The sequence below is a fragment of the Syngnathus scovelli genome, chromosome 16 (assembly GCF_024217435.2).
Source record: "Syngnathus scovelli strain Florida chromosome 16, RoL_Ssco_1.2, whole genome shotgun sequence".
Lineage (NCBI taxonomy): Eukaryota > Metazoa > Chordata > Actinopteri > Syngnathiformes > Syngnathidae > Syngnathus > Syngnathus scovelli.
Window position 1 is genome coordinate 8,160,034 of NC_090862.1, and position 21,797 is coordinate 8,181,830.

Genomic DNA, 21,797 nt, shown 5'->3' on the forward strand with positions numbered 1-21,797 from the left:
AAAAAATACCCTAATACACACATAAATTAATGCATTTGCCCTGTATTTCAAAGTAACACATATTGACAAGCATGAGCCGTCAGCCAATTAGAGTCGAGCGAAGGCGGGACTTTTCTCCATGAGGAAAGTAGGGATTTACGTCATGTTCTCTTATAGCAAAACCTTCCCAACGATTTAAATTTACATTATTGGTGTTAAACAATGAAAACGGCTAACGATCTTATACGTTTTAAGATACAAGAAAATTTAAACTGACAAAGCATCATAAATTTGTATTATGTTTAAGCAAAATGCAGCATTGAGGATGGATTAAAATAAATTGTAATGTTATATATTACTCACAAAGAGAAAGCCTTCAAAAAATAAACATTTAGTAGCTGCATCATTTTTTTTATACTTTACGTGACCCCACGTCCTTGCTCTGTGACATTTGAATGTTTATTTTTATACATAACATTTTACACGGACACGCACTTCTGATATCGCGGTGACATTTTTATTTGACAGACAGGAGGCAGGCAGCTACGTGGACACCGGGTGGAGTGGCAGTGGGTGTTACTAGACAACAACAATCATTATGTTTCGAATGGCTCAGATTCTAACCTCTACACTCAATTGGGGTTTAAAAAAAATGCTTCAATAAAACCAAGTAAGCAGATTCTGGACATAAATTACGAGTTTATTTGATATCACAGGACCCAAGAATAAAACAGTTTTGAATCTCACCACAGCAAAAGAACACTTAACGATAGTTTCAGTTCAATTCTTCATGTTGCAGGGGTTGCACGACTGTAGACACCAACATGATAAAAGTCGAGTCGAAAGTCGCAGATGCTGTTGATAGGTTCTGTACAGTATTATTATTTTTTTAAAGCCAAGAGATGGGAACACTTTGTAATAATCTATTTTCACCATGTCAAATTTCTGAAAAGAGGATCCGGCTCAGGTTAATTAGTGAGGGGATAAGTTTACAAAATGTAATGCCTCAATCGAAATAAAAGTGTACAGTAACTTTTGGGGCACTCTGCATAAGTGACATCAGACACAATGCACTCACCTGTTGCAGCGAGCGAATCCACGCCTCCTCAAGCCAAACACACGTGATTAGTTGACAACACGCTCGAAACGTCATTGTGGAGAAGTCACTTCGACTTGTCTGTGCAACCCCTGATGTCAGTGCAAGTCAAAGAGTGTGTGTGTGTGTGTGTGTGTGTGTGTGTGTGTGTGTGTGTGTGTGTGTGCGTGTGCGTGTGTGTGTGTGTGTGTGTGTGTATGTGTGTGTGCTGCTCAAGTGTGTGCGGGCAGGTTCTGCGGCGGTTCAGCGGGCAGATTATTCCGCACTAGGGCATCTTCAAGGTTTTCCACGACAGCAACTTTTCCTGCTGAGCCAAAAGAGACTTACTCAACAACTTTAGTGGGACATTAAAAAAAATCCCTAAGACTTTTTCACAATGTCAATAAGAATCATAATTACTGAGGTGAAATTGTGGGGTGGAAAAAAATATCTTAATATTTGTATACAGTATTGATTTTCTTTTTTTTTATATCACTTTCTCGTTATTTTTGAGAAGAGAATTCTGAAAACAATAGTTCCAATACTATTTTATTTTTATATTATGAGTGATATATTCAGGTACCTTTTGTGCATTCTTTATTTAGTACAACGCCTATAATTACAAACTTTTCGTGATAGGAACGATCTTTTTGCATCCTCCTACGAACCAATTTTCAACTTCCGAACAGACGCATCACCACTGCATTTATCATTTATTTGCATTACATTTATTTTAATATAATTCTTATCTATATGTACGTACTATGTATCAATGTCATGCAGTGTACTCACCTTGATCTTCATGTTGCGGAGGCTGGAACTGAAGTTCTCCCCGAGGGCTGGTCGGCGGCTGTCCATCATCCCCCGGCTGCTCCTTGTGCCTTTGTGACATCTCCAGTACGGCCTGCAACGGCAACATGCCAGTCACGCCGGGGAGGATTTAAGGGAAAGCTGGTGGACGTCGCGGCAGAGAAGGTACCTGCTGGTACTCCCTCCTCTGGGCCTCCAGGGCTTTTCCTCGCTCCTTCAGCAGCTCTTGCTCCTGCTGTAGCATGTCTGCCCTCCTTTTTAGCTCCTCCTCCTTGTCACGGAGCTCCGCCTCAAAGCGCTGCAGTTCCTCCTCGGTGTACGCCGGCTTGGCGTCCAGAGTCTGGAGATGGAAAAAGGGAGACATATTGGACAATGTACCTTCTTATGCCTCGCTGCTGCATTTACCTCCCATTCTTTGGGGGAGTTGAAATCTTTCTTCTCAGTTGACTTGAGGAACTCGGCCAGGCTGACCAGTCGATCTTTGTTGGTGTCCACCTTGAGGGAAACACAACAGCAGAGGGATGATAGAACGACGCAGTGGCATTTGATAGCCTGCCTACAGAGGAGACTCACGTTCTTCATGACGTGCTCCCTCATCCTCAGCCGCTCCTCCTCCATCTCCATCATGTCGTCCTCCTCGTTCTTGGGGTCGTACACTTTCTCCAGCTGGGAGAAACAAGTCTTATTTTTATCTATCTATCTATCTATCTATCTATCTATCTATCTATCTATCTATCTATCTATCTATCTATCTATCTATCTATCTATCTATCTATCTATCTATCTATCTATCTATCTCACGTAGAGTTGTACGGGTGAAAAAAGGTGGCCATAGGAAAATATATCAAGGCTCGGCAATATCCGGCTTTTCTGAGTTCCGCGTGAATAGGTACAGGCTGTCCTACCTCTTTAGTGAAAAGCGCCTCCAGCTCCTGTTCGTCTAGTACGCCGTCCTCGTTTGTGTCTAACAAACTCAAAAGCAAGAATGACGCGGTGAAGTCAGGCAGAGAGACGCCCAGTTCTCACTCACCGTGCAGCTTGAAGAAGGTCTTGGGGTTGAACTCTTTGGGGTCCAGTCTGTCAGTCTCCTCCCAAACTTCCCTCAGCTGAGCTACGCTGCCCTGAGGAGGAACAGGAAACAGAGAGATGAAGAGCTTCCTGCTTGAAAAGGAACAAATGGGTGAAGCCATCGCCTACGGGAGCGTTGACTTTGGGGTGCTGTCGATGTTTGTCCTTGAGCTCCTGCAAGCGCTGCTCCTCCTTCTCCCGCTTCTCCTGGTCCAGACCCTTCAGGTACTCGCGCCTCTCATGCTCCTTCAGCATCTCGTAGCGCTTGAACTCCTCATGCCGCTCTGCGTCGTAGTTCTCCAGGTCTTTGGTGGCCTAAGGCAAAAATCATAAGAACTGACTGAACACAGAATCAGAACCACTGAAATCAGCAACGGCTCAACATTTACTAAAATTAACAATTTGCTGTTGGGCTTATCCACTACAAACATGGCTGTCACCACTCTCACCGTGGAGATGAGCAGCTCCAGGTCTTTGGCCTCAAAGGCATTCTGGTTGTGCGGGTCCAGATGTTCAAACTGCTTGAGCAGGGAGGTGTGGTCCATCTGCAGACCTGAAAAGCAGAAAAGCAGCACTTCAGTGTGTTTCACACACCATAAAACGTATAGAAAGATAAATTGTTCTTTTACATCTCTAAGGTATCGAACGTTTTTGATGCATTTCAATTTATTTGAATATCTTTGCTGCTGCCCTGACATGGTTGGACTCACTCTGCGTGTTGGTGCTATCTAGCTTGGCCTTGAGCAGCATTCTGAGCCGCGACACCTCCTGCCGCTTCAGCTCGTCCAGACGCGTCCTAACGTTGTGGCTGACCAAGTCCAACTCTTTGCTCAAGCGGCCATTCTTGATGTCCTCCGTGTTGGCTGTTTGCAGCTTCTCCCGGAAGTGAGGGTCCGTCTCCAAGACCTCAATCACCTCTCGGAGGTATCGGTCGTAGTACAGACCCGTGTCCTGTTAAAAAAAAAAGTGTGTCAAACAAGAGGCAAATCTTAGATCTAAAAAATCCATACCATGCTCTCCACTTGTTCTTCATCTTTGACTTCCTGGTGGACCTCTTTACGGTCAATTGGCACTGACCACGCAGAGACGGCAAAAAGCAGCAGCGTCCAGGCACCTTCCAACTTCATCCTCCTGCTTCAATCGTGGGGAAAGATGTTCAATTAAAGGTAATTTTCAGTAGTTTTGAATGAGGAATTATGTCCAAACGGTTGAGTTGTAGTGCATAAGCGCACATTCAAATAAACGCACTCCAGTCACTCTATGGTCCCTAAACAAGCGTACACAGGAATTAACCAAATGCTTGGTGGCTGGTGATCATATTAAACGACGAATTCCAAAAAAGGGAATGTTTAGTATCAATGAGTCAAAAAATCTCTGTATTTCTTAAGTATGGCAATTTAGGAACGAAACACACTGCTTATATCGGATTTCACCATTGGAGTTTGGCGCAACGTCGTTTGTTTATTTTCAGAACACGTCGTGCTTCCTCTCAGATAAGAACAGCGTAGAGTAGACCAAATTGCGAAGCACAAGTAGCAGTGTTTGTATGTAGTGCGCTATCTAATTTAAAAGACAGCTAAAAGTGTGACTGTCGTATCTTTTCATATAGTGTACCGAACAGAAGCAACTAAGTAGCCAGCTAGCTCTTGTGAACAAGCGAGAAGCCATGCGAAGGGCTACATACGCGCTCTACTGTTACTTATATGTCTATACCTTATCATTTAAATCACAAAATCGTGAGCACATAAAGATTAAAATGGTGTAGATACCTTTTTTTCCTTATCGCAGGTGCATTTATAGCCTTTTGGCCGAGCTCCAGGAAGCAAAAACCAGCGTCCGGTTGGTGGCAGATGCGAAACGTCATAAACATGCGACCGAGATCGTGTGGTATAATCAATGACCCACTGAAAAAGTAGGAACTTTTACGATCGGTGCTTTGACAACAACTCACGTTAACTCAAGGTGCATAATTCCAACGAGAACAATAAAGTATCTACCCACCTACTAGTAACAAAGCAAGACAACATAAGCCCCACAGTAAATTATGGATGCAAAGTGCGTTCAAATGTTTAATCGTTTCCAAAAATAGATTTCTCATTCAATTAGTTCATGTAGTACACTAAAAACAACTTATAAGTATGGCATATTGAATAAATTAACATTCAAAATCAAGAATTGCACAAGATAAATAAATTAAAGATATAGATATGCAAAATATGCATAACTAGCCTGCAATAAAATAACAGAGATACGTAGACACACTATGGCACAAAGAACACATTAAAAATGTCTGGTAAATAAATAATGGAAAAAAATAAATTAACTGCATAATTACTTCATCTCTTCAGTATATAAAAGTATTCTTTGTGGAGGTCATAATTTATATCAGTTTGACTGATAATGACAAATTTGATTGGTCTGCAGTTGCAGTTTGGCTGTTGACAGGGCTTTAGAAATCGATTTCTCTCATGTCAGTGGGCGTGCCGGCTCTTTCGTCCTCAAATTCATCGCCTTTGTCTGCCGGCCTGTTGCTGAGGCGCTGCCGGAGGGCGTGCTCAATCATCTCGCTGTAGTACTGCAGCACCACCTGGCATTGTAGTACATCAGAACAGAGGTTCTCAAACTGAGGTTGGAGGCCTTTAACCCCAAGCTTCGAAAGTCTTGTGAGCCAATCATAGGCCCGGACGCCACTTACCGGGTCAGCCTGGCACAGGTCAGCCAGCGTCGAGCTGAGCGGGTGGAGCCGAGAGTGCTCCCTGTTGCCCAGGCCCCGAAAAGCGCAGTTGAGTGAGGCGGCGGCCACTAGGGAGGGCGAAGCCCCCAGGAAGCGCGAGTCGCATGCGCACAAGGTTGCCAGAGTGTCGCTGTGTCGCCTCAAGGTGGTGCTGTCCTCTTCGTTCCTCTCCCCAAGGGAGGCCAGGAAGTGTGGCAGGAAGTCCTGAGGTGTCACGGCCGCCGTATCCCAGCGCAGGGTGGCCAATACCACGCGCTCCATTTCCTGTTAGGCATGGGGGGCGGGACAAGAGTATTTGGGTGTTTGGGTCCATTTGAGGTGTATTTTATTTCAGACTTAAAACATTACATTGCTTAAATTATGAAATTTAAATTGGCAATACTGTAAATAGCGCTGCAATACTAGCATGACTGGTCAAAGTTAATTAGAGGGAAGTGAGGTGCCTCACCCGCAGGTTGGCGGGCAGGAAGTTGTACTCTGCGGCAGCGCAGAGCGCATTCGAGGTGATGTTGTCACACTCGCTCAGCTTGGAGGCGATGAGCACACAGGCTGCCGCCAGGCAATACGGCAACACGGGCGTGGACAACGTGACCGACAGGAATCTGTCCATCAGGGAGACGGACAGCGGGAACACGGCCTCATCACAACCGCAATCGCAACACACCTGATCGTGGTGAAAAGCGTGTGAGATGAGCGACGCGAGGCATGAGGCGACATAATGCTGGACGGCTCCCGTGTGTAAGGGAGGAGACCGTCAATAAAGTGTCAACATCACAGATGACCTGTTGTGGACAGACTAATAGCGTGTCTGCGTACCTCCAGCGTCCACTTGGCCAGCTCCTCCCGTCTTTGGGGCTCCTGCTGAATGAGGCCCACATAGAGCGGTGAGGGCGCGTATCGTTCCTCCACGTGAAGCAGCCTCTGGATCACACGCCTCCCCGACACTGACGGGTCCCAGGCAGCTCGCAGCTGACCCCCGGGGGCACCCGTCCCCAGGGCGGCCTGATCTCGGTAGTCCTCATCTGTTTCCTCGCACCACAGCGACACACCTCTGTCGTCCGTCTGCATGATGGCGAGACCAAACAAAGCGCTGGCTTATACGAGTGTATGGGTCGTAGTATGAGTGAAGCGGGAGAAAACTCTTGGCTCGCTTTTATACGCACGAGAAAGAAAGAGAGTCTGAAAGAGGGCGGCACCCCTGGCCGGTGACATAAACTGTGAAGAGGACAATCGCTTCAACAGGTGGGCCGGCGAGTTGGGGGCGGCGGCGAAGGGGGGCGGAGCGAGGTGGGGCGGAGCACGGCCGACGGCGCAGACAAGAGAAGGAGTGGCGGGGTGACAGCTTGGGATCGACGGTGAAAAGGGAGAAGAGAAAGGTCATCTCCACACTCTGACAATGGGAATGGATGATAATAGCAGGACGGTGTTTGTTTACAACGCCAACGTGGACCAGGGAGGGGGTCACCCACATGGCATTTTACTAGTTAAAGACCCCCACAACTTAGAATATGACACATTTCGGTTTTAACTTCACCAAATGGGAAGCAAAGCTCTGGGCCACGTCATTAGGTAAGATGAGGAGAGGTCATGCTCACGTTTGACTCACAATGAAAGTCTACTCAACTCAACTTTTTTGAAAGATATTAGTCGATTTCCTGTTATTATTATGTTATTGTTACAGAAAAGTGCAGGTAGTTTTATTCTCAATAAATTTAATTTGTATATTTCATATATATGCATTTCACATTTTCTCTTCCTAAATAAAGTAATGTGTTATCTGAATTGATTTTTGATAAAAGCACACAGATCAATGCATACAGTTCAAAAGGGTTGAGGGGTGGTTGCCACAATTAGCTCCATTTAACCCATGAATGAATTAATGGCACGAACGCTTGCCTAAGCACATGTGAAAATAAACAAGATTTAGAAAAGAACTGATACTGATCATAATTGAAAATGCTACGTCCCATTGGGTCTAATAAAAGCCCTTGGATGACATTTAAAGGGACATTTCCATCAAAGTTGGCCTCATTGTCAAAGCAGCGTCTCTCCGACCCACCCCCCCAACCCATAGACCCCCACCATATGCCCCCTCTCCGATGGAGGCTTGTGGCAATCTGCTGCTGTTTAAAGAGCCGCGATTGGAGGTATGTGCAACAGACAGTGGAGCCTGGGGTCGATGAGCCGTATTGTCTACGTTTACAAATCAGTGTCAGACACCAGGCTTGGCCTTCTGCCTTCTACCTCACACGCTCGCAGCGCATGGACACGTGCTTGTCGTGCGCCCGTCACACGTTCCCCCGAGATCCCAGAGGGGCTCGCTCACACAATGGAGGTGTGCAGCTTGTATTTGACACCCTGGCTACAGGTGGCACACAGCGGCCATGCTCACCTTTTAAACGGGACCAGCCTGACTTGATTGGAGATGCTCATCAATAATTCAGTCGTCCTCGTCGATGATTCCCATCAGTCTGCGAGGCCGCCGCCGCCGCCGCTTTGACTGGAATCGTACTCAAGTGTGCTCAAACAACAAAACAAGAGCAATGGGCAAGTTAGTCATGTTTAAAACTCGACGAAAAAAATCAAAAGGTCCCATGCCTGTATTTGAACTGGAAGTCAGCCATTTTGATTTGAAGCAGCCACATTGGGCAAATTACTTTAGCTGTGCCCCCTAGAAAACCAGAAAACAGTTCTGCACAGTTCCTCTGATGGACATGAAATTTGGTGGACATGTCTGTCCTGGCAGGACACATGAAAACCTAATGGAACCTGCTCGGTAAAACAACCCAGAAACTTTTGTGCTGGACGTTACGGTTTGTGTTGTCTTAACTTGGGGACTGGTTAAACTTTGACCTTCCCCTCTTGACACACACACACGCACGCACACACACAGAAACGCACACACACGTACACACACACCAGCAGTAGCAGCAGGTGTCTGTGTGCGAGATGAATGGCGGCAGTGAAAAAGGGATGTCTGTTCTCTGGTGTCGCGGGAAATGAGCTGGAAAATGAGGGGCGGGGTGCCGCGCCCCCTTCTCAGGACCCATCGCCGCTCCCCTTTGGGCCCTCAGCCCGTTTTGAATACAGCTGCCACGTATGAATTTAGGAGCTCGCTTAAACAGGTTGGCGATCTGTTACTGGGTTTCCCCTGGGCGACCCCCCCCCCCCCCCACCACCCCTCCGGCGTGACCCCACTTGACTGGTGCTGAGCAGCCGCCTCATTCAAACTCAATCTGCTTTGAAAGTGCTTTAAAGGCCGCAGCCTTGTCCACAGTAAGCCTCAATTTTGTTCTGATGACACTGATGGGATTACACGCTCAATTCATTTTGTCTTTCACTTTGTTCACAATTTACGTTTTATTACGTACAATTTAAGTCCTTGCCTGTCGCACATCATAATCCATCAAGTAAGAGACGTTAAAACACAATCATGCGCACTTGGCATCTTAAATTGTGAGTTATTTTAGGAATATTGTATATATCATATTTTTGCTAATAATGTATTATTTCCTAAACTGACGTTTGTTGACATATTAAAAAAATCAACATAGTTCTTCATTATCCTTTTATTTGGTACTAATGAGCAGATGGAACCAGTACAAAGGTTAAAAGGAGACCATGTTGCATAGGGCTGCCTGTCAGGGAGGGCGACCTAACACACTCGACAAAAAACACCCTTCATTTTCTTCCCTTTTTTTAGTCGGGTGGCTGCAGCAGGTGAAAAACAATTTAGTGTAAAATGTAAAAAGAGAGCAGCATCAAACAAAAGGAGGAAGAAGAGGAGGAAGATGGGCGCAGTGACGGCCTTCACGTCGCCCCTTGCTGCCAACACATTGTATTACAGCGTCCTCTCGCGCTTACAGTTAATACACAACTCATATAAATATCTTCATGTCAGCTGGTTGGGCTTTCTTAGGGGGTGGTGTCACGTGACGCCGCGCCGGCTTGTGACTGGCCGGGGGAATGCCGTGTATCGCCGCACTCAAAGTCTGGGCTGTCGTCGTCGGACGAGGAGCTGGATGGCACGTATGCACCTAAAACCTCCTGGACCTTCAGGGGCAAATCCTGGAATCCAGTGGCGGGGGGCGCAAATGCCAAGGAGATGGATTACAAAGGAGCTGGACTCAGGTTCCATTCAAGAACACGTGTGAGTGTGTGTGAGTTTGTGAAATGTACGAAAATACTCACCTTGCACTGGAGCAGCTGTAGGTAGATGGCCTCTGCATCTCGCAGAGTGCTCTGCAGGTCCAACCTCATTGTCAGCTCATTAATGTGCTGTGCGTTACGAAGACAAGGATCAGGATACAGCCATTCACCATCACACACAAACGCACCCACCTTGAGAATAGTGTTGAAGTCGTGATCTGAGCCAATCAGCTCGCCTCTCTGCGACTGCAGGATGGCGCAAGCAATCAGAAGGTGGAAGTTTGGGCAGGGAAGGCGAGTCCACAGGACCTGAGGAACAACACACCGCAAATTGTTGGCATTTTGGGGAGTCGATTCAGACATTTTCAGGGTTCCTTCTAAGATGAACTCTTTCAATAAATTTTGTGTGGCGACTGGCAAATTTAGCTGACGTGCACTCATGAGCCAAAACAATCTTGTGTAGCGACTTGAACGCTCACCTCCCACAATATTGAACGCTCACCTCCCACAATATGAGAATGTCCTCAAAGGAGAACTCCCTCTTGAACCAGATGAGCAGCCACCGGAAACAGAAGCAAAGCGAGCCGCTGTCCTGGGAGTCTGACCGACAAAGGGGGGGAAAAAAAAAACCTGTTGGTTTTATGTTTTGGTGGTTCCAGCCCTGATCTAGTTGGTCTCACCCAGGAAGTCGCAGAGCTCCGGGTCTAGAGCTTTCAGCAGGACGCTGAGCTGAAGGAGCTGCTGCTTCATGGCCTCCTGCGACTCCTCGAAGTTGTGGTGCTGAGGAGCACACAGCAAAACTCACAATTACTTTTGCAATGTTTAAAGAGGGAGCGGAAGGTGAAGAAAGAGGAGCAAAGAGAGGAGTGGAAGGATGAGAAGGTGTCATTTAAGCATCCTGACCACCATCTCCATGAATCCAGTTAGGCACCAGAAGGACTCCACTTCGTTCTGCGTGACAAACAGCAGAGGAGACAGCAGGTCGCTCATCCCCTGCACGTAGCCTGCGCACAAAAAAGCAACAACACGATCATTAGAATCATATATCATCATCATCAATTTGAAAGCCAACGGCTAACGACGGTGCTTGTTCTGTTTAGTCACCAAGGTCAAAGTTGTACATGCAGTAGGTCATCAGCACGTCGTGGAGCAGCGCCAGGCCGGGGTTGTCGTTGCCAGAGAAAAACGTGTTGTGTCGGTCTGTCCTGTTCACATCGCGCTCTGCCGACAATCAATAAGCACTTTTCATTTACAACACCTGTTGAAAATAACCTTGACTGGTGAGCCACATGCTGCTCCACCAAGTCTACTAACCAATCAGGTTGCGGTAGCCCCTGAGAAGCGAATTCCTCATCTCCTGTTCCTCGCTGACCGACTTCCACTGCATCTTCATCCGAAAGTACTCGTCCCTGCGTACACACAACACAAGTTGACCACCTATATGATCTGAAAAGTGGTACAAACTGGACCTTCGCCAAGGCAAAAAAAAAAATCCAAAGACTCTTCAAGAACTGACGTCTTGAGACGTAGGATCTCCTCCCGTTGGCTGTGGGTGCTGCTCCATGGGTAAAAGCCCAGCAGGAACTTCCACACTTCTTTCCTGAGCGTCGGTGTGATACCCTATAACAAAAAAAGCTCAGCTCATGTTATGAAAGAAGAAAAATAATGCTGAATTATTTTATTGTGGTGATCATCGCGTTCGCTCACCCCCCTGAAGACCAGTTCTTTGACACGCTCGGGGTCCTTGACGCGCCCCTCATGATCCAGAAAGACCTCCCACTCATCCAGAGGGCGCCCCCTGCTGACCACCGGCTTGGGCCCGAGTTCCACCCCCTGCGGTGGGCAAACCCAACATCGGCATTCCGAAAGGATCGCGATTTGTTTCCCGTTCGCGAGATGGCGGCTTGGATAGAAGCTGTGCGTCTTACACATGTGATGAGCTCAAAGCCGGGCTCCTCGTCCAGCTGCGGGGCCAATCTTGGACTGCGGGCGTCACGTGGCTCAGGCGGCCGCAGGGCATCCCTGAAGAAGTTGGTGACCTTGGAGAAGCCGCCAAAGGTCGTTGCATAGGGGTCATGGATGAATCGCTGGGGAAGATAAATCATTTATTTACAACCAATAATGAATGACATACTCTGCAGATAAGTAATAAGTATAGCCACTTTTTAGTCAGTTAGCTATTTGATATAACGCAAAAAGTTCAGCAAAAGAAATCATATCTTACCGACACGAGATCAGCGCCTCCGTCATCAAAGAGGTGCAGCTTGTCAAAGGACTGCGAAAGCGCGCCTGGGTCTTGTGGGTACGCCAGAAAAAGACGTCCGTCCACCGGGGACCTGATGATATCACCCAAAGAAAAAAAACGTGATCGTACGTATATGTAGTGAGCGAGTTCATCACGCTTACTGGTCTAGGACGACATAGTGGCAGAGGGCGCGCAGCAGCTCACGACTGCCCCCTCGGTGGAAGTGCAAGGGAGGCAGCGGGTGCCCCCCCCTGCTGGTTAGCACCAGGAAGTTGCGGCCCAGAGAGAAGCGGGCCCTGCGCAGTGAGTAGAGCTCCGACAGAGGCAGCGAGAATGACCACTGACCTGCACCAGAAATGGGTCATCTCAAAAACATAGTTCCGCAACTATGGCGAGTTTCTCATGACTCGATAGCTAGGCGGGGGAAGATCCAGAGCCACTTTCAAGTGATTACAGTAATATACACGTGGCACAGAAATTTCTGAATGCAGTTAAAACAAAACAAAAAAGTGGCCTGTAAGCTCTTGAAGCAGCACCTGTCTCTCGGACGGGGACATGCTCCCGATCTTTTTTCACCGTGCTGATAACAGCCCAGTCTGGCTCGTAGCCGGGATCAAACTTGGTGTCCTCCTCGCCTCCTCCTTCGCCATCCTGATTGGCAAGATTCATGCTGTTCAATCATATCATTTGGATGTTGTCATGTTCCTAAGAAACCCACCTTTTTGGAGTAAAGCACAGCCGGAGCGCTGCGGCCCGCATCCTCCAGAGGACTCCACTCTAAGGCTGGCAAGCCAGCCTGAAAAAAATAGAATAATACTTCAGATCTTCTACTGCATCTTGTCAGGGCAACAACAGATTTCCTTACCCGCTCCACAATGCGTATGAAACCCGGGATACTGGTGTCCTGGTTGCTCCTCTTGGCGTTAGTATGTAGGTAGACACCCTCCTTCTCAAATATCAGCTGAGGAAACAAGACAAACGCTTCAAGTATATACGCACCACTCACTACATTAGGTACACTAAATAAGATCCCATACAGAGCAGTACCAAACACCAATAAAGCTGAGTTTGGACTGATTATTGTGGTTGTAGGCAATAATGTTGCAAGTGAATCAAATTGAGAGTGGTTTCTAATGTTGACATATTCTACTATTTATTGAGAGCTGTTTCTAATGACATTTTGTACAATTTCCAAAAGGTAAATAACAATGGGCGGGGGCCATCATTTACGACAAGGGTTTGGTCACGTAAACGTATCACGTGATCGGCTCGCGGCAGGTCTGACAAGTTACGTCACAGTATGTCTCGTGACGAATTAGCTTTATGTGTCAAAGTGAATCTCAAAGACAGCCGCCAAGTCGAGTCAATTGTGTGGGGGGTTACGTTTTAAACAGCGCCTATTTTCTTTTCTAAAATTAAATTACCAGCGTTTGCTAGCTACAGATCTACAAAATGAGCTAACACGCAACTAGCGCCCACGCTTAACAACGACTTTTTTCCCAACCTTCGGAGCGTTAGAAAAAGACGAGAAAAAGTCGTGCTACTACCTTGTAATCATCACCGTTTTGCTCCATTCTTGAATCGCTCATCGTGTTACTAGTCTAGACTTCTGCGACGGTTTTCCCAAAACAAATGTTGCGTCACGCTTCCTGTTTCCACCAAGCCCGCCCACTCGTAATAGCATCATCAACATGAGCCAATCCGAGCCTTGTGACTCGTCACCGCTACCTCAAAACAATCCAACGTGTTCATTGTATTCATTATTATTGTTTATATCTTATTTTATGAAGTTCACTTTTATTTGTTATTATTATTTTATCTTATGAGTACGTTATTTTATTTCCTGACAGTTTTTTCTTTATTATTCGCTTTCATGTTCGTCATAGCGCAGGTGACTTTGCTCGAACTTTTAAAAACAACAATACAATACGACTTTGTTGCGTAGTATTGTCTTTGCTCGTTATTCACGTACGTCTGCATTTACTTAGAGATTAAAGATGTGCTTCTTCTGCCACAAAACAAACGTTCTCAATTTGCATGTGAGGTCAAAGGTGAGCCTCCAAAATTGGCACGCCTCCTTTCCCTGGAACCTCCAGATTCGCAAGAGACGCAAAGTGATTAAGAGATTAAACGTCATTTGTTTTACTTTGAAGCTTTTGACAGGAACCTCCAACATTCGTCTTCGCACACTTCCCGCTGGTGACGAGCCTAGCTAGGGGAGAGGATCGCTTGAAGAAGGCACAGCACGTTTGACGCAGCAAAGTCAAGTTTAACCTCGACGATTAAGTGGCAACTCGAAGGAAGGAAAGCGAACGGGTAGGTGAGCATTTGACATGTTTTTGCTCGTTAGCAATATGCGTCTTGGCTGCGTGCAAGAGTCTGAAAAAATGGTGCATGGGGCGTCCATCATGAGGAGTCTGCACAAAAACAACAACAACAACAACAAAAACAACAGTGGCTCACAAATAAGCAGCAACAACGACAGCTGCAGCAGCCACCGCAAGCCTAGTTGAAATGCAAAAGAGTACAAACGTGTGAAAACAAAGCACAGCGTGGCATTACATCGGACTGGCAGCGATTTCAAAGCTAGTTTAGCTCCAGTTGCCAGTTAGCATCGAGTGTTGTCATAGTGGCCCCGAAGGAGTAAGTGCGCAATGGTTAATTTTTAAAACAGCTCACGGCTGTCCTTTGTAAAGATATCTAATATTCATCTGTCAAAGTAATGTAGGATAAACATGATCTAGCACTGTCTTATCAGCTTGTTAGTTGACTTACGTGTTGTTTTTATCCATTCTGCAGATATCACCAGCAACTTGGCATCATCTATTCTCTCCCCTGGCTCGCCTTTGTGCTAAAATATAATTCCAGTCATCATATCATTAAATCACCCAGTGCCTCATACAAAAACTCCCTTTCCATCATCACCAGGGCAAAAACAACCAAAACACACCAGCAAGTAAGCAGCTTCCCCATTCATTAGGCCACTCCGCACGCTCGCACACACACTCTACCTGACACCACCATGGCCTCCATCACCAAGTTGTCCGAGCCGGAGATCGCGGACAACCACAGGGACAGCTGGGTTGCGCTCCTGGCTGCCGCCGACGCGTACTGCCAAAAATCGGGCTGCGAGCTGGCCATCCTCACGGCCTGCAAGAAGTTCCGCTCCTCGGTGCCGGAAACGGACGCCGCCAAGAAGAAGAAGTGGGAAAGCGGCGGCGGCTTTCCCAGGGACTGCCAGTTCTCGTACAGTGTTTGGGGTCAGGGCTTCCTGGCCGAGTCGGCGCGGCGCTACGTGGACGACATTGGCGTGCTGCACTCCACCACCCTGCTGACGGCACAGAGGCACACACGCCACGCTGCCGCCCAACTCACGTCAGAGGCTGAGCCCAGGGTGGTGAGTCAGCCGCGTACATGCTTCTTCTCGCCCGGCCTCATTCTTGTTACCGTTTGTAGCATCTGAGCGGTGACGGCGTGCCGGGCAGCGTCAGCCCCAACGGCAGACTCTACTCGCAGAACTACCCATCCATCTACAGCTCAGAAGGCGTCCCGGGCCAGGCCAACAACGGCGAGCGTGACAAGAACGCCCCAGAGGCCACCCAACAGGGCGGGCAACGCTCGGGCATCGTTGACCTTGAGGAAGAGTGCGAAGAAGACGAGGACGACGAGGAAGAGGAGGACATGGAAGGAAAGAGACCCTTTGGTAGCGAGAGCGCAGGTAAATAATGCACATACAAAAAAGACCATGGATGTAACCCACAGAGTGTAAAAAAAAGTCCACGGCACCGTGCACAATAGCAAGAAAGACGAGACATGATCCATAAAGTAAACACTGACATCCACGTTGTGCCTCAGGCGTGTTCTCCATGGACGAGGACTCGCTATCCCGTGACTGCGAGCCCTTCTTTGAGTCTGACGGCGAAGAGGAGAGCACAGATGGTCAGTTCGCCTGTACCCTCTCACTCACCACTCATCATTGATCACTCATGTGTTTGCATTTGTCCCGCAGGCTCGTTGAGTGAGGAGGCTCCGCCGCCTTCGCGCGGCATGGCCGTAGGCCATCGCGGCATGCACGCCTCGCGCAACGCCCACCCCATGGCGCTGGCCCGCTCACTGCCTGTCTCTGTACCCGTGTGGGGGTGTAAGGGGGGTCGGGCGGCACCCGGGGAAGGCAATAGCGGAGAACGGGTAAACGTCAACTTTTCATTTCAAGTAAAAAACTGGCAGTCATTTTAGGCATGGCTTCTTGAGAAATTTCTTTGGCGTGTCTTAAGTCTTTCAAATTTTTAAAATTCCTCCTGTTGAAACAACGCCTCCCCCCGAACAACCTTTCCGTATGTGTTCCTTCAGGTGGGGTGCGCTGACTTGGAGCACATCGCCGCCAGCATGAAGGCCCTTCTGGCCCCCGGGGCCACCGACGGGACAGAAATGTTTGGGGCCCTGCCACGACCTCGCGTCAACACGGGTGACTTCTCGCTCAAGCACTGAATGCGAGCGCGGAGGAGCGAGAGTCATATGCTGTGTGAAAACTGCGTGAAAAAAATGCACCTCCATTCATCGCTCGCTAATTCAAGGAGGTAATGCAACACTAAAATAAAAAAAAAATAGCTGACGTCGCACCTGGAGAGTTTGGAAATGCTATGCTCATGGGCCGTAGCCACAATGAGGGGCGCAATGACTGCTTGTGTTCGTTTTTGGTCTTGATTCGTCACACGTGTGTACCGCGTTAATGCTACATGCTAAAGGTTTTTGGGAGTGCACACAAGTGAGTAGAACTGTTTCAAGTTTTAAATAATTACAATGAAAACACTAAGGCTATGTTCACACCACAGCTAAATTCCAATTCTTTTTTCCCTTATGTGCCCTGCATTTGATTTGATTTGATTTTTTTGGAGGGGCACGTCTGAATGCACAAGTCTGGGTCACTTTAATAAGTAATCTGAATGTTTACACAGAAAAAAAAATCAGATTTCATCTGAAAATCCAAATTGATCATTAAGTGCTGCAGGGTGAACGTAGCCAAATTTTCGCTTTAGCCATGTTAGTGTTTTTTTTATTATTATTTTTTTTTTACAATTGTACCGTGCACGCACACAAAAATGATTTAAAATATTCATCTTTTGTAACACACAAGTGCATCTGTCATTGTTGCTGCGGTTAGCGTGTGCTAGCATGTTAGGACGGATGACATCGCATGGTAACAACTACAATAATAGTTCCCGGTGCGTCATCAGGCCCTCGCTTCGAAAGCATTTGTTCTCCTTGAAGATAAAAATGTGAAATGCTAATGTTGAAAATGTTGGCACACCAGCAGCACCTCCCGTAATTCATTCATATTTGCCTCTTTGTACTTTGCAAACCGGTGACTGACTCGTCCAATGATTGTACTTCAAATGTTTTTTGTTATTTCTTGAAGTGAACGAATGACTGAGAATGACAGAAGTGAGTGAAATGCAAAAGGTTTGGACTGAAGTTAACGTGAAATGTCCAAGCGACAGTTGGCGGGATGTTCTTCTTTTGTGTTTCAAATAAAGGAGCAACACCAAGTGAGAGAACGCGGGCTCGTCATATTGCACTGCGCTGCGACACCTCAAGCCAAGCTTACAATTAAATTAGCGAGTTTTATTTTTTTTATACCCAGAAGTTCATTTTATTTGGCACACTAAAATATGCAAGCTGTGGAGCACACATGGAAAGATGCAAAGAAACCTTTGTCTAACTCTAAAAAAGAAAAGGAAAATACACAGTATAATAAAAGAATTAGGCATCAAAACAGGCCCGCTCGCTCCTTCCGCCTTGGACTCCTCAAGCGCTTGTTCCACCGTAAAGGTCCACTCATTTCAGCCTCCAGCCTCATGATTCACTGCTCCTTTTTCTGAATGAGGCAGGAGGAGTTTGTGCCCACCCACATGGCAGGCAGAAGCTTCTCCTGCATGCTGATCTTGAACTTGTGCACCAACCGCACCTCCTTGTCGCCCTCGCCTTCCACCAGCAGGAACTTGATGATGCCGGCCGGCTGGTCCACGTACACGCCCAGCGTTTTGCACAGGGGCAAGTCCACGTCCACGTTCTCGCCGTTGTGCCACACCTGGTAGCAGGAGCCCGCCCAGCCCGCGCCCCAGGAGCCGGCGTTCTCGCCCAGGCCACAGGGACCATCCTTGCGGGGGGCGCTCTCCGCCACCGCACCGATCACCACCCAGCCCTCAAAGTCAACCTCCCAGTAGCCGCGCGAGCCCAAGAGGCCCTCCTTGCACAGCACCTGAACGCCAGCAGCAGGTCAGATACACTTATTATAAAAAGCAAACGTCCCCTGGAAAGCAAAATGTCTGACTCGCTCACCTGTGGGGAGTGCTCGTATCTCTCCGGTCTGTTGGGATAAGGACAGACGGCATCGGATGTGCGCGCCACCTTAGTTCCATTTTCCGAGATCCACAGCAGCTTCTGTGCTGTTTTGTCATCCAAAGTCAATGGCATCCAGTCTGGATAGGAAGGCAAAAATACAATTAGCCGAGTCACCTAAAAGGAGTCAAGTGCAGGTGGATTAAACAGTCATTGCTCGGACTTTTGCGTTTTAGCGTAGACCAAGTTTGCGCAATATTGGTTTGGCAATCAACCTTAGAGCTACTTTGCCTTTTTTGTATTTGCTGACTGACATTTGAGAAAGTCTGCCCTGGTGGTTGGTTCGGGGATGTTGGGTTCATACAGCGGCAGCTTCTCTGAAAGGACACAAAAACGTTTGGTTATTATTGTCATGGACTGTTATTTTACATTTACATATACATTTATATATTGATTACCTTCTGCTGCCCCGTTGTTCTTTCTTCCTGTAAAAGGACAAAGAAATTAGTCAGAACAACCAACACAAATTAATTCTCTTGAAAAACTCCTTCAAAAATTATGTCAGTGTCTGAATGGTAAAAAAATAAAACCTTTCCCAAACTTGAATTTGCAAGTTCCATCTTTAAATCCTTTTTCACAGCAGAATATTTTTACACTCTGAGCTCACTTGTAGTTCCCCACATTCAAAATACAACAAAAACATTTTTTTCGTTGTATTAAAAGATCTTTATGACCAAGTTAAAGTTGACTGTAATCCGAGCTGCTAAAGTGCACTAAATGATCCTAGCGAGCAATTCCTAAAGTGACTGTTGAAACCTTAACCTGTCAAACCGCTTTAAGATCTACAATCAGTAAATGTGCGGGGGGGAGGCTGTAAGGATCATGGTGTCTTTCCTCGAAATAGCGTGAGAGCGTTTAATGAGCGGTCTTTTGATTCCAGGACCCCTTGGCAAGATCCTGGCATTCCGGCCAAGATCCAAGACCCACGGATAATCTCGTCATTTATCACAGCGATTAAACGTTTAAAGCAGGACACCTCGCTCGCATTACATAAGTCAAAGTTATTACTGCAATGCCAGTACTTCAACTACGAGTGGCCCAATTTGGGAGTTTCGCCCACTTGGTCAATTTTTGCAAGCCATAATTTGAGTTTTGAGCCAGCTTCAGATACCGTAGAATAAATTTCTGTAAAAAAAACATGTGAAATCACAACTTAATTCTTGCTGTTTGCTGTTAAGACTTTACAATTTTTTTTTCTCTCAAGGAAATTTAGACTTCAATGTTTTTCATGAAGTAATATGACTATTCTTTTAGTATGAAATTATGACCTTTGAATTAAATGATTTCGCCATTTTTTCAAAACAATCTGAATTCTTGTTGGGTCTATATAAATATATAAATTAATTCATGATGACTACTATTAAGAGTCGCAACCTTTGATGAAAGGAGCAGAAGAACGCGTGAAAGACCAGCGAGGATTATGGGATCGCCATGACGGTTTGGGCGCCTTCCACACGTGTGATGAAGACATTTGACAACAGAGGTCAGCTCCGGTGAATGTGGGCCTCTTCCGTCTTTCTCCTCCCAAGATGAAAGGAGAGCCTTGACAGAATAACTTATCGCCTCCAGCTCGAGGGATCAGCTAGGCAATACGACACGGCTAAAACACAAATAATCGGCAAGCCTGTCCACTGCGTGACCTTGCCCAGCCAGCGGTATGTCTAAATACTTTTTTTTTTTTTTTTACACTATTACGTTTTTGTAATCAAAAATAGTTTTTATTGTAATATATAATAGATAGAACAACTTTCTTATCTGAAGATTGATATATGTTTTTTTAGTCCGCAAAATATGGCTAAAATACACCTAGAGACCAGTGACAGTGCAGCGCACGTTTAGCAACGTTTAAGTTAGTGCTGAGCATAGTGTTATGGTATTGTTAGTATTACACTGCTCAATTTTGCCGGTGTGTTGTTAAATTTTGTCAGTAAAATTTGACTGTTTTTCTTGCCATTGTAAAAGGTTATTGCCAAATTCTTGGTTGAAATTGTTAGAATTCAGTATGGCTTTTGAAAAACATTCTGGTAGATAGATTTATTTTTCTTTTCTGAGGCAAAAAAAAAAAAAAAACTAATTACGTTGATGAAACAAACCTCCTTTATAGTCCTTTTTCGTCCTACCTGCTTTCTTGGGTACGGGCATCTTGCTTGCTTGGCTTTTGTGGTTTTAGGTGGAGCGCCGGTCGGTGTAGTGACACTGTCCTTTGGGGGAGCCCTCTTATTACCTACCAGATGGTTGGGATGGGAGGGGGCACACTGAACACATGTTGAGGTGTCAGATGATGACATACCGCTGTGTGGGTAGGCGGAGGTGTGTGTGTGTGCGTGCGTGTGTGTGAGTGCGTGTGTGGTGGGGGGGTCAGCTCATTCTTAGCTCATTTTCACACACGTGGAGGCTGCATGTGCTGGAAAACCCAATCAAAAAGTTGTTAGTTCCAAATAGAGCATGACGCGAGATGATGCAACCTGACATCACACTGCCTTCAAAGCCCAACCCTTGCTTAAAACCTTGACTTACATTTACAATCCTAATTTGAAATTTAGTGAATTCAAAACCCTGTCTTGAAACCCTTCTGTAACCCTGACTTGAAACCCTAACACACATTTAAAACCCTAACCCTTCTGGCGCTGTAATTGCAAAACTCAAGTGTGTCCTGCAAGCATCTCATCATGCTTGTTTTAAAATATGTTCTGTTGAGTTAATACAAATACCTCGTCGCTCTTTAGCTCTTTAGGGGAGCCGAGACATCTTAATGAGGTGCGGCGCGCTACACGAGAGCGGCGCGCGAGATCCCGCCGCTGACCTTTGACCTCTGTTTACAAGCAGCGGCCAGTGTTAGCATCCCTCTCGTGATGTCCGATTACATGCTTACACAGCGGCGCTATGGGGGAAATAGAGAGCGTGATAATCGGCGCGGATGTTTCGCGCTTGATTGATGGCGGCCAGCAGCTGGCGGGCCTGCGGCTCACTTCTCGATCGGCCTGGCCACGTGCGCTCGGCCGCGTTTATCCTGGACTGCTTTCAGTGTCTCCCAACAATTGCTAATGTTTGGAGTGTAGTTTAAGATTAAACACAGGCCTCACCATTAGCTTAATTGATCTTCCTTGTTAAAGTAAGACTCTTCTGGAAATATTGTTAATATTAGACTGGGATTTTTGGAAGAGAAATATCGACTTTCTCCTAAGATGAAGATTTTATTTCTGAACAAAAAAAGCTTTAAAAAAATTTGCCTCATTAGCGCTAGCATTAGTCAAGTCAAGTCAAGTTTATTTGTATAGCCCTAAATCACAGTCTCAAAGGGCTTCACATAGACAAAAATTGACAATTATTCTCAAAGC

General features: G+C 46.5%; 5 protein-coding genes across 7 annotated transcripts; 1 reads left to right on the forward strand and 4 right to left on the reverse strand.

Moving 5' to 3' along the window:
* Nucleotides 1–658: 658 nt before the first annotated feature.
* Nucleotides 659–4,849, reverse strand: nucb1 (nucleobindin 1). 2 transcript variants are annotated; one of them, XM_049744969.1, is made up of 12 exons: nt 4,702–4,849; nt 3,943–4,066; nt 3,643–3,883; nt 3,382–3,485; nt 3,062–3,247; nt 2,895–2,985; nt 2,770–2,828; nt 2,438–2,530; nt 2,270–2,359; nt 2,034–2,204; nt 1,847–1,958; nt 659–1,379 (listed from the first exon to the last, which is right to left on the reverse strand). In XM_049744969.1, exons 1-12 carry the CDS (start codon nt 4,800–4,802, stop codon nt 1,288–1,290), a joined length of 1,464 nt encoding a protein of 487 aa, XP_049600926.1. In that variant the 5' UTR covers nt 4,803–4,849; the 3' UTR covers nt 659–1,287. The 2 variants fall into 2 exon arrangements, with proteins under 2 accessions (XP_049600926.1, XP_049600924.1); XM_049744967.1 differs by having other exon boundaries at nt 659–1,382.
* Nucleotides 4,850–5,031: 182 nt separating this feature from the next.
* On the reverse strand, nt 5,032–6,875 carry ccndx (cyclin Dx). The gene is made up of 4 exons (XM_068653433.1): nt 6,483–6,875; nt 6,115–6,330; nt 5,628–5,930; nt 5,032–5,519 (listed from the first exon to the last, which is right to left on the reverse strand). The coding sequence occupies exons 1-4, from the start codon at nt 6,732–6,734 to the stop codon at nt 5,382–5,384; spliced, it is 909 nt and encodes a 302-aa protein (XP_068509534.1). The 5' UTR covers nt 6,735–6,875; the 3' UTR covers nt 5,032–5,381.
* A 2,345-nt stretch (nt 6,876–9,220) lies between these two features.
* On the reverse strand, nt 9,221–13,764 carry tbc1d17 (TBC1 domain family, member 17). Its single transcript, XM_049745353.1, has 17 exons — nt 13,608–13,764; nt 12,926–13,021; nt 12,779–12,856; nt 12,597–12,711; nt 12,222–12,405; nt 12,040–12,151; nt 11,744–11,902; nt 11,523–11,648; nt 11,332–11,435; nt 11,130–11,224; nt 10,920–11,036; nt 10,719–10,819; nt 10,496–10,595; nt 10,318–10,415; nt 10,008–10,124; nt 9,858–9,944; nt 9,221–9,734 (listed from the first exon to the last, which is right to left on the reverse strand). Exons 1-17 carry the CDS (start codon nt 13,647–13,649, stop codon nt 9,582–9,584), a joined length of 1,884 nt encoding a protein of 627 aa, XP_049601310.1. The 5' UTR covers nt 13,650–13,764; the 3' UTR covers nt 9,221–9,581.
* Nucleotides 13,765–14,158: 394 nt separating this feature from the next.
* On the forward strand, nt 14,159–17,615 carry akt1s1 (AKT1 substrate 1 (proline-rich)). Of its 2 annotated transcripts, none has more exons than XM_049745360.2 (6): nt 14,159–14,380; nt 14,860–15,457; nt 15,517–15,778; nt 15,916–15,999; nt 16,070–16,248; nt 16,411–17,615. In XM_049745360.2, exons 2-6 carry the CDS (start codon nt 15,083–15,085, stop codon nt 16,546–16,548), a joined length of 1,038 nt encoding a protein of 345 aa, XP_049601317.1. In that variant the 5' UTR covers nt 14,159–14,380; nt 14,860–15,082; the 3' UTR covers nt 16,549–17,615. The 2 variants fall into 2 exon arrangements, with proteins under 2 accessions (XP_049601317.1, XP_049601316.1); XM_049745359.2 differs by having other exon boundaries at nt 14,166–14,376.
* zgc:195001 (uncharacterized protein LOC567531 homolog) lies at nt 16,923–20,718 on the reverse strand. The gene is made up of 5 exons (XM_049745367.2): nt 20,580–20,718; nt 18,858–18,884; nt 18,714–18,776; nt 18,400–18,539; nt 16,923–18,319 (listed from the first exon to the last, which is right to left on the reverse strand). Exons 1-5 carry the CDS (start codon nt 20,599–20,601, stop codon nt 17,921–17,923), a joined length of 651 nt encoding a protein of 216 aa, XP_049601324.1. The 5' UTR covers nt 20,602–20,718; the 3' UTR covers nt 16,923–17,920.
* Between the last annotated feature and the right edge of the window lie 1,079 nt (nt 20,719–21,797).